Raw genomic sequence first — 12,066 nt, forward strand, 5'->3', positions numbered from 1 at the left:
AATACATGCAATAAAAGTATTAGCTATATTGCAGCTCTCTGTGCTCCATTATGTGACTCTCTCATTGCAGTCTCTGTCTTTGAGGACTATTCCACTCAAGCTCAGCTTACTACAGTACATTTGTTAGCGTTATTTTAAGTGCCATTTTTATCTTGCATATCCCTCTGAGAAGTAATTGTGCTTTTGGGTCTTTGTCCACAAGCAGAGTTAAAATCAGCCCCTTTTGTCCCAGTAGTTTCAGTCTACCACAATGACAACTCCTAAGTTAAGATGTATTTATTAAGATCTTTGTGCACAATTTAAAGTTATAGAATATGGAATATAGTGAATTCCTAATAAATTAACACTAAACAATACAAAAATAAATAATAAGATAGCAGCGGCCAGTGGAGTCGCTTTGGCTGCTCAGAATCCTGCCTCCTTCATCAGTGAAGCGTCGATGGTACTGATGGTGTTTTTTTTGTCTCAGCTGTGAGGTCCAGCCTCAGTCAACAGTCATCCCTCACAAGTGTTGCACTCGCTGCTCCAGATGTTGCAGCTGTTCTTCAATCTCATAAGGCAGGTCATCACCAACTTGCTCCTCAAAATACTTCTGGGTGTCATGCACCTCCTGTTCCCAGAAGTCTTTAGGGATGCTGAAGAGTTCCTTGAGGTTGATGTCCTTCATGCCTTTCAAATTAAGAGTACCTACAGCTGGCAGGTAACCAATGGCAGAAGGGAAGACTCCCACCTCTCCATCCAGCCTCTTGAACATCCACTCCAGGACGCGGGCATTCTCACCATACCCTGGCCATAAGAAACCTTGTTGATCTTTGCGAAACCAATTGACGTGGAAGATTTTGGGCAGCTTGGCTTCTGGGAAGTGTTCCATGCTTAGCCAGTGGGTCAGATATTTGCCAAAGTTGTAACCAAAGAATGGCCTCATTGCAAAGGGGTCATGCATGATGATCTTCCCTGTGGGCCCAAAACAGAAGTATTAGGACGCTACAGTTCACAGGAGTCACAGATCATAAGCTTTGCCTATCTCAGGTACCCATTGACCAGCCCACCCTCTGCTTATTTACCTTTGTGCTCTGCAGCTGCTGTAGCTTCTGATCTCATGGCTGCACCGACAAAAACCCCATGCTGCCAATTGAAAGCCTCATACACCAGTGGCACACCTAAATTAGAAAGCAGAACATAAGTATGTGATTGCCAGTCTCCCTACAGTTCCAGACCCATTGTCATTGTCAGTATGTTCTTGTTTCTGAAGTTGCTACCTTTCATTAGCACCCCCTCATTACTGCTGATCTATCATTGTCACGTACACCACCCCTTCACTAGAACACTGTTGTTTTTATTACCACCCCTACACTAATGCTCCAGAGACACTTTAACTAAGCTAATGTTATTTATTGTGCTTACCCTGTGGTCGTCGTCCTCCGAAAATGATTCCCTCGATTGGAACACCTTCTGGAGATTCCCACATGGGGTCAATTGTTGGGCACTGGTTGGCAGGTGCACAGAAGCGAGAGTTGGGGTGAGCACATGGCTCCTCTGCAAAAAATTGAATTTGTAGGTAAGGTGATGACTGGACTGGAACTTTTGTAGAATGATTGGCCTGTCCAGGAAATGCTCCTTACCACTTTCTGGGTCCCATGACTGGTTCTTCCATGAGACAAGACTGACACCCTCTGATAGTGGCTCATCTATGCCTTCCCAGTAGACTCCTCCATCACTGGTCTCAGCCACGTTGGTAAAGATTGTGTTATGACAGATTGTCTTCATGGCGTTGGGGTTTGTTTTCATGGAGGTCCCAGGTGCCACCCCAAAGAACCCATTCTCGGGATTGATGGCTCTGAGGGTACCTGCAGAAAATGAAGGAAGAATAGATCAGTTCAGTACAGGCAAACAAAATTAGCAAAGTTTACAGTGTGGACATTGACCTCTTTTATTGTTTTCTCTGTGAAGTAGAATCTGATTTCTCTAAGTATTCTAAGTAGGTATACTGCAATGGAGAGGAACCCAAGACTAATTGTAGGAGTACATGGTCCAAGTTATAGAAATCCAAGGAAAACTCAGTAGGTGCATTCAGGTTTACTACAAGGGAAAGAAACCCAATTTTACATTGTCAATTACCCAGAGGGGCAAAAATCCAGAGAATCTCCTCAGGTTTGTTTCCAAATGAATACAAATTGTTAGACCAGATCTGATAGGGCATTTTAATCTGCAGGAACTGAGCAGGAACCAAATGAGACCTTGACAAGCTTGTCCCCAAGAAAACAAGCCCTGAAGCACCAGTTAATAAGAAGAGTCACTTGTCACACACTTCAGGTTTCAAAGCAAAGTGCAAGTTAATGAGGGTGGCAACAACGGAGGACAGGACCCTAGCAGAATGCCTAGCATAGCTGAGTGAATCCGATTAGAAACATTCATAAAGAGTCAATAAAAATGGCCTACCTTCTTTGTCAAACTTCATCCATGCAATGTCATCTCCGACACCACTCAACCCTTCCACCCTGGCAGGCTCGGCTGCATCATTGCCAGGTTAGTCTTCCCACAGGCACTTGGGAAGGCCTGCAGCAAAGTACTTCTTGGAGCCTTCGGGGTTTGTGATACCCAGAATCTGATGAAAAAATCAGTAGATTTAACTAAAAAAAAACAAGTCCAGAATGGCCAGTGAACAGTGTGAGTCCTTCTAATAACTGGAACATTTCTTACCAGCATGTGTCAGCCAGCCACCCCTCGTCCTTTGCAATCTTGGAAGCAATCCTCAGCGCAAAGCATTTCTTTCCCAGTAATGAATTTCCTCCATAACCACTGCCAAATGAGATAATCTTTCTCTGGTCAGGGATGTGGGCCACCAGAGTAAGGTCAGGATTGCACGGCCAGTTATTGATCAATGGCTCTGAATGTAAGAGAAGACACACAGGTTAAAGCCAGTGTGACGGAAGACACAGGGATCTGGCAGGATCTTAAGCGTCAGTAAAGAGCAACTTACTCTTGAGAGGTAATGGGCAGCCCACTGAATGAAGGCATTGTACAAAGCTGTTGTTTCCCAAAGCCTCAAGGACTGAAGATCCCATCCGTGTCATCACTCGCATGCTGACCACTACATATGGAGAGTCAGTGAGTTGCACGCCAATCTTGGAGAGTGGAGAGCCCAGTGGTCCCATGCTGAAAGGAATGGCGTACATGGTGCGACCTGAAAGAACAGAATGTGCGTTAGCATATATCCACTGCTCTAGAAGTCTGCTGTTAATATGTGTTCTCAGTATAGAGTCATACAGACCACCATCAGTGGTCCAGGGCCAGTCATTTTTTACCTACCTTTCATGCACCCTGGAAAGCGCATGTTGAACCGCTTCTCCTCAAACTCCTCCTCAGACATTCCAGCGGCCAGTTGGCTGACTCCACTCTTGGGAATAGGAATGGCATCCCTCTGCTCCTGGCACACAATCACGGTTCGGCTCTCAACCGAGCCCACCATCCCTGGGGTCTGTGCGTGCAAGCAAGCTGTTGGGGGGAAAACAGAAGACCTAGTTAGTAACCACAAGGTGTGTCTTTTCATAAAAGACACAACTTTATCAAGCACCAGTCAGTCACACAGAGTCAGACTTGTAAGCAGCCATCCCCCTTCCTGGTCACTCACCAGTTCTCATATTTGGACAGTTTCTTGATTATGCCTTGTTCCTCTAGCACGGCCAGCATTTTCTTGTTCTCTTCCTCTGAGCCATCACAAATGTGTAAGCTCTCCGGCTGGCACAGGGTGATGCTGGCATCTATGAAATCCCTCAGAGCTGGGCTTAGACTGCTCAGGTTGCCTTGAACAATCCTGATGGAGGCAGCTGGCTGAGAGTGCAACTGGGGTGGCATTGTTCCTAATAAACAAACTCAGTTAGAGCCAAGGCACTTGGGTCCATATGCCTGTTGAAGAGGGACAGATGGACGGCACATATATCTGAAAGCCACCTTCAGAACCCTATAGTACACCTCAGGAACATTTGTTAGTGCTCTAGAGCAGACACTGCAGAGTGAATATTAACAGTGTCAGTAAAATGTCTACCACAGATTGACCAGTATGATGACTGCAGATTGACTGGTACATTTTATATAGAATAGTCAACACAGATTGACCACTTCAGTTTGCACAGAGCTGTCACTACATAGTGACCAGTTTGGTGTCTGTAGAGCAGTAAAGTGACCAGCAAAGTTTCTTTAGAGCAGTCACCAGAAAGTAATCAGTGTGGTGTGCATAGAACAGTCACTACAAAGAGACAGGCACAGCATCTACTGAACAGTCACCAGAGACTGACCAGTGCAGAGTACTTAGAATAGTCAGCGCAGGGAGACTATTGCAGTGTTTATAAAGCAGTAATTATGTAGTGACCAATGCAGTCTTTATAGACTAGTCACAATGGAGTAGCCAGCACAGTATCTTTAAAGAAGTCACCACAAGGAACATTTATGCATCTTTATATATGCATAAAGATGTCACAATGGAGTGATCACTACAGTATCTATAAAACAGACACTGCAGGTGACAGTAGACTGATCAACCTCTGTGTCTAAATGGCATCCACTACAAAGGGACCAATATCAGTGTATGCAGCATATAGCAGTTACTACAGAGTGACCAGGGCAGTATTTTATGGCAACTATCAGAGTGACCAGCATAATGTCTATAGGACAGTCACCTAAAGAGCTGATCAATATGATGTCAGTTTTGCAGTCACCAAAGAGTGGACCAGTATGCTTTTTATAGAGCTGTCACTATAGAGTTTCCAGGACAGCAGAATGTAATCACTTCAGTGTCTATAGACACTTGCCACCCGTGTTTGACCAGTACACCATCTACTGTACATAGCAACATGCAAGTTACAAGGAAAGTACAGATAAGCCACCTCAAAGTGGCCAATATGATGTTCATCGGAAGAGTAGCTAAAGAATTTTCAATGCAGTGTGTATAGGTTTCTACATAATGAATAACAGAGAATGACCAGTTCAGCACACCAATACAATGTGTACAGAGCATGACACGAATAGGCAGCCAAGCAGATTTCTAAAGTATCTGTTATCTCACTTGTCCCAGATATAAATGAATGAGCTGACCACGGGGGGAAGCCAGCACTCTGTCTACAGTGCACCTGCCAGAATGTGAGTTATCTACAGAAGAGTTAAAGTGGATTGCCCACTACAGCAGGTCTGGGCAGGATCCCAGTAGCAAAATCAGACATTTGAGTTTCCAAAGCATTTTCAAAATAATTTTCATGCAATTCCATGTAAACTATTAGTGGATACAGAATGACCCCATGCCAGCCCTCTTCATACTCACTGTGGATGCTTCTGGTTTTCTCTCTGCCTCTCTTTTGTCTTTTCTCAGTGGAGGTCTGTGTTCTCTGTGTTCTGCCTGTTCCTGGTCAGTGCCCCTTAAATACTATCTACTGCTCACCCCACCCCCCCCCCCCCGCCACCATTCCCAGCAGGTGCCAACTTATGATCAACTATTAACATGCACGTAAAAGGTTAATTATTCAACAGCTGATTGAAAATATTGTGAAGCTCAAACTGCAGCGTTCAGCAGCCTCTGATGCAATGCAATCTGTGTCCCCATTGACGCAAGCACTTTGGCTGAACATTCCGCAATCCCACTCCACAGCCTACTGTCCCGATTGGCTCCCATCCCTGGGGGCTTGAGCCAGGTGTAAGAGTTACGAGAGAGTGAGTGACGATTGTGCTAGCAGGTGGCATCAGGAAGAGGGAGGGAAGCAGAGTAAAAGCAGCCTTGGAAGAGCTGTCTGCTCCCCCAAGATTAGACAAAAAGTAGAATCAGCATAGTGGCACCCACATCCAGGACCTATGGAGAATTACACTTCGGAAATACTGTGAGAAGCCCTAGTAGAGTAGAAAGGCAAAATGGAAGAAGTTGGACATCACATTTTGTCATTTCTCTTTGTGTGGTCTTTTAAATTGCGTGCTTTAACATGCTCTCTTTTATTCATTGCACCATTCCTTTATAACTGCTCTTTATGATAAAATGGAAACTCTAGCTTTTCTTAAATTGTCCAAAGGAAGCTGACTTGAACTGAGTTCAGCTAAAACTATACACAGGAAAAGGAAGTTCCTTGTAGAATAAAGGTGTCCTCATGTCTGACTGAGTTCCTGGACCCAGACAAATGGAAGCCGCTTGCAAAGCTGATCTGTCTGTGTAGAGAGGAATTGATGCTGTTTATGAAGTAAGGTAGATGGAAGTACCTGCTAGAGCAGATCACATACAGCCAGAAAGTCAGAAGCACCTTGTAGGGGAGATGGAAGAGACTCACAATCCTGCAGAGAACAGAGGAACATTCACAGAGAAGAGACACACTAGTAGATAGACACACTGAACAGAGATAAGCATCCACTTGGGGCAGATAGAAGGTTTTTGTAAAGCATGGGCACCTACATAGATGGAAGCCCCCATCCCCCACCACCCAGAGATCACAGATATCCAGATTTGTGGAAGCCCTTTGTAGAACAGAGTCACTTGGACAGCAGAGTTGGGAGCTATTTAAAGAGTGCAGATGGCCTCATGCAGGAGAGGGAAAGTCACTATCAGAGCAGCAGCAGTAGTAGTGGTAGTAGTAGAAGAATGGTCACGTGTTCAGAATATGGTGAAATTCTTATTTGTATATCCAACCAGTGACAATCATGTCACCACTCTCCAGTGCCATGATAAATAAGAATGTATTTAAATTAACTCTATTTTATCTAATGGAAAACACAACCCAATATATACATGATGCACCCTTCACCCCTGTTCATTTATGCTCCCAGTTCTCAAATCTTGTGGGAGAAAATGCTGGCAAAGACTCCAGTATATGTTGTTAGCCAGGCAGTTCTTAAAGTCACCCATGGGACATGAGTATCCTATTAGGGCTGAGAGGATCCACACAGAGTTTTAAACCGATGTCTGCAATCTGCATTTGTGTGATGTGGATGGATGTCCTGTGGGGAGAAGGGAGGAATCAGTAGCAGGACATTCCTCAAGAAAAAACTGTGCCAATCAGATTAAATATCTCACAAAGAGGGATTGTTGGGTGAATTCATAATGGATCAGAAGGTCCCGTGGAAGTTTCCCAAAGAAGAAGTGCCTTGGGTATAAAGGGTCCACATTCACAGGGGAATGAAACACCAACAGGTTGTGCTAGAAAGTTCGACTAAAGCAAACCATGACCTGCAAGTAGAAGAAAAGGAACCCCCAAGCACTCAGAGAAGCTCATCAAGGCCCTGAGCAGACTGAAGAGGGGAAGATAATGACAGAGTATTCTAGATAGATGCCCAGTCAGTTGCCTCAGGATCACCAGTCTGATGGACCCTACAGAAGACCACAGTTATTGCTGCATAAATAACTGGAACTGTCCTGAAGTAGAGACCCCAGTGTATATAGAGCAATAAAGTGACCAGAGAAGTATCCAGAGACCAAATGTCATAAAACAATGTAGATAAAACCAACAAAATGGCCAGTGAATTCTGACTAATAGAGTGTCTATAAAGCAGTACTCACACTGTGCCCAGAGTACTGTCTTTAGAGCAGTCATAATGAAGTGACTGGGGCACAGTATAAAGTGGCTGGTGCAGTGGGCATCACTCACCATGGAGTGACAGTTTGGTAGCTATACAGTGAACAGTACAGTATCTGTACAACATACTTATAGAACAGTCACCCTAGAGTGACCATTACAGTTTATACAAAGTTATCAGCATTGTAGCCAACAGAGTGTCTAAGAACTGGCCATGAAGCAGTTAACAGTGTCTATAGAGCAATAACAACTAAGTGACTGGTACAGTACATTTAGAAACAGTACAGTGTCTATTAAGCAGTCACCAAGGAATGACCAATATGACAGAAGGATCACCCTAGAGTGATCAATACTGTGTATAAAGAGCAATCAACACAAACTGACTAACACAGTGTCTATAGAATTGCGACAAGAGTGGCCAGTACACTGTCTACAAAACAACTACCATAGTGGCATAAACTGGCAAATACTATGTCTATTCAGCAACCTGTGCAAAATGACCAATACAGTTTATCATGACAGAGCAGAAGCAAGTCACCTCTATGACCAATGCAAACTTGCATGTATAAAGCCCTCACACCAGACACCCTCCTATAAAAGCATTGGCAGCGCACATCAAAAGCTCTGGAGAATCTGATCAAAGTTCTCTGAAAGCCTCTGCTGATCTCACTCTTGCTGTGCTAGAAGAGTGGCTGTGTGCCAGCTCTGACTAGTTCAGCTACTCTGGCCTTGAGGCTACCCGGACAGAACCAGTCACAAAACCGCTATATTATTTTGGCAATCTTCTAGGATAAATAAGAACAAAGACTGCTGAGTAGACATAAGTGACAGCCCAGGGTCCAGGCCTTGTCGGACATATGAAGGGTATGAAACTCACTAAATTAACTGAAGAATAAGCATACTGAATGGCACACAGGCCACCCATTTTACATGGCTACATGGGATGTCAGGGAGCAAGCATGTGGTTTAGGAAGGCTTGTGCCTCTCCAAAAACAGCAAATGTGCCATTGTTAGATCATTCATGCAGCACTTGCTTCATTTTTGTGTATCAATTGCAGTATTCAGAGGTATTGGACAGGTAATTGTGAATTCATGTTTTTCAAAGCATTAAATCAAAAGCACCATTTCTACTAGCTGCATTCATGACATGGTGGGCGCAGTGGTTGTCTGTGAGACATGAATATTCCTGTCTGAAAATACAAAAGATGGATAGAACAGAGGAGAAGCTAGTGTACCTAAATGCCCAACTGCTTAGTATGGATGGAGCTCCTAATCTTCAGCACAAGAACTTACTATTGATTTTTTCTGGTTTTCTTATGATTTTCTTAGCTTGACTTTTGCCAAGGCCACCAGATAGTGCACCTATTGTACATTCTGACATCTGGTACTTTTATGAAACACAACTGCATCTTTCTGTAAATTTGCATTGTCTTCATATTCCTTTCCAGGATCAATTATTTTCAAAAAATCTTGCTGGCAATCTTTAGGAACATTCCAGAGACTGTGCTGTTCATAGAATACTGAATCTGCTGCCCAGATACATAACTTTCGCACTCACTGTTATTGCTCAGCACATGAAATCCCAAGAAAACTCCATTTGCCCCTCCACATATCACCAGTTTTACTCTCTAAGAATGACTTGCATTACCTTCTTATGAGACATGAAAAAGAAGACATTGCATGTATATAGCACACTTCTCAAGACACTCAAACCATTTTACATGGAGTGGGGAAGCCATTCCAACCACCACCAATGAGCAGCATCCACCTGGATAATGCAATGTCAGCCATTTTGTACCAGTACACTCTCCACACATTAGTTATTAGGTGGTAAAGAGATGACAGAGATAATTAGCCAATTAGACACAGGGAATGTCTAGAAGGCCAGAATAAGCAGGCCATTATGGGCAATTTAGCCAGGACTTCGGAAAATAACATACTCTTCATGAAAGATGACCAGAGATCTTTTATGACCACAGTGAGTCAGGACATTGGTTATGTGTCTCATTCGAAGGACAAAACCATTTTTATAAGACAGTGTTCCTATCACTGCACTGAGGCATTTGGTGTGTGCCCCCCTGCTGGCCTTTCCAACACCTCTTTCAGCAGCAACCCAAGCTTTTCCTAGATGGTCTCCCATCCCAGTACTGGACGGGCCCAAACATGCTTAGCTTCAGGTGGATTACCTGTTCTGAAGTGCATGGCTGCTGGGCTGGAACCACAGAGGAAACCATAGGGAAAGGAACTTAGAACCCCAGGTGCCTCAAAGCACGGTCTACTCTTTCTTCAGAAAACAACCTGTACTCTCCCACAAAGATACACATCCCAGGAAGGATCTAGAATTGCCAAGGAGTATGGCTTGAAGATGCCGTGAAGATCTAAAAGCCGTTGCCATCAAATGGGACGAAGCTGCAATCATTGCGACCAATTGAACTTGTTGGTGAAAGTGTGCTGCCCAGTGCACCAAATGGCACTGAAGGACCTAAGTCTAAGTAAATAAAACTTCTCAGTGATATCATACCCTTACAGGAAAATGAAGCCTCTGGAAGGCACGTACTACTCTTAGTGAATCTCCTAACATTACTTCACTGTTGGCTATCTTGAGCCTCTCCAGATGAAGAAGGAGCTGTGAGCCTGGAAACAAACTGCATTGCCACTGCCATTCCTGCCAAGCTCTGTGGCCTCATCATTTCCAGGGTGTATGAGTGCCATTTGGGGAACATCAACAAGAACCCATGATACTGGGAATTTGGCTGCTGGCCCACGATCTAGGACAGACGATAATAAAGGGGCCCTTGTTGAGGACTGCAATGCTTATGTTTTGAGAAGTAAGATAAGTTTTCAGGTTCAGTGTCCATTTCAACACATAGTCGACCTTCTTGAGAACAGGAATAGCTGCAGGACTTTGTTTGTGGTGAGTAACATTCCACGCCAGCACTGCATTTTTCTATTTGTGATTTATAACCTTTGTTTGAAGTCACTCAAAGTTTTCCCCTTGAGCTCAATCACTTATAATCATATCTGATGCCCTGTAACTTAATGAGAAACCCCATATTATAGAGAGCACAGTGGAGTTACAGAGACCCCAAATTTATAAAAGTGAGAAGAAGTAACTGAAATTCACAGACTGCAATGAGCATTTGAGCCTACAGGGGCTGATGTAGCAGAAACTCTCACTTTGTATAGAGCGCTGCAAGGTTATCAAGATCCCCAAAAAGTATTAAGCGAGACTAGGTAATAGAGTCTCTCAGACTGCACAGAGCACAGTGAAGTAAAATAGACCCCTATTAACACAGAGAGAGGCAGAATAACAAAACCCCCCATTCTGAAATGAATAGATAGATAGATAGATAGATAGATAGATAGATAGATAGATAGATAGATAGATAGATAGATAGATAGATAGATAGATAGATAGATAGATAGATAGATAGATAGATAGATAGATAGATAGATAGATAGATAGATAGATAGATACTTTATTAATCCCAATGGGAAATTCACATTCTTCAGCAGCACCATACTGATACAATAAATAATATTAAATTAAAGAATGATAATAATGCAGGTGAAAAACAGACAATAACTATGTATAATGTTAAATGTTAACGTTTACCCCCCCGGATGGAATTAAAGAGTCGCATAGTTTGGGGGAGGAACGATCTCCTCAATCTGTCAGTGGAGCAGGACAGTGACAGCAGTCTGTCGCTGAAGCTGCTCTTCTGTCTGGAGATGATACTATTAAGTGGATGCAGTGGATTCTCCATAATTGATAGGAGCCTGCTGAGCGCCCGTTGCTCTGCCACAGATGTTAAACTGTCCAGCTCCATGCCAACAATAGAGCTTGCCTTCCTCACCAGTTTGTCCAGACGTGAGGCGTCTTTCCTCTTAATGCTGCCTCCCCAGCACACCACTGCGTAGAAGAAGGCGCTCGCCACAACTGTCTGATAGAACATCTGCAGCATCTTATTGCAGATGTTGAAGGATGCCAGCCTTCTAAGGTAGTATAACTGGCTCTGTCCTTTCTTGCACAGCGCATCAGTATTGGCAGTCCAGTCTAATTTATCATCCAGCTGCACTCCCCGATATTTATAGGTCTGCACCATCTGCACACAGTCACCTTTGATGATCACTGGGTCTATGAGGGGTCTGGGCCTCCTAAAATCCACCACCAGCTCTTTGGTTTTGCTGGTGTTCAGGTGTAGGTGGTTTGAGTCGCACCATGTAACAAAGTCATTGATTAGGTCCCTATACTCCTCCTCCAGCCCATTCCTGATTCAGCCCACGATAGCAGTGTCATCAGCGAACTTTTGCACATGGCAGGACTCCGAGTTGTATTGGAAGTCCGATGTATATAGGCTGAACAGGACCGGAGAAAGTACAGTCCCCTGTGGCGCTCCTGTGTTGCTGACCACAATGTCAGACGTGCAGTTCCCAAGACGCACATACTGAGGTCTGTCTTTAAGATAGTCCACGATCCATGCCACTAGGTATGAATCTAATCCCATCTCTGTCAGCTTGTCCC

The 12,066-nt window shown here is 44.0% G+C and overlaps 1 protein-coding gene across 1 annotated transcript; it reads right to left on the reverse strand.

Annotated features, from left to right (window-relative positions):
* Positions 1–261: 261 nt before the first annotated feature.
* LOC114659464 (phosphoenolpyruvate carboxykinase 1 (soluble)) lies at positions 262–5,454 on the reverse strand. The gene is given in 14 exon segments (XM_051933192.1): positions 262–954; positions 1,065–1,160; positions 1,405–1,536; positions 1,623–1,847; positions 2,440–2,488; positions 2,491–2,556; positions 2,558–2,605; positions 2,701–2,711; positions 2,714–2,887; positions 2,981–3,184; positions 3,310–3,466; positions 3,468–3,495; positions 3,632–3,858; positions 5,314–5,454. Coding segments are annotated over 13 exon segments (1,866 nt in total). The 5' UTR covers positions 3,856–3,858; positions 5,314–5,454; the 3' UTR covers positions 262–502.
* Positions 5,455–12,066: the final 6,612 nt, after the last annotated feature.

The sequence above is a fragment of the Erpetoichthys calabaricus genome, chromosome 10, assembly GCF_900747795.2.
Source record: "Erpetoichthys calabaricus chromosome 10, fErpCal1.3, whole genome shotgun sequence".
In the NCBI taxonomy this organism is placed as follows: domain Eukaryota; kingdom Metazoa; phylum Chordata; class Cladistia; order Polypteriformes; family Polypteridae; genus Erpetoichthys; species Erpetoichthys calabaricus.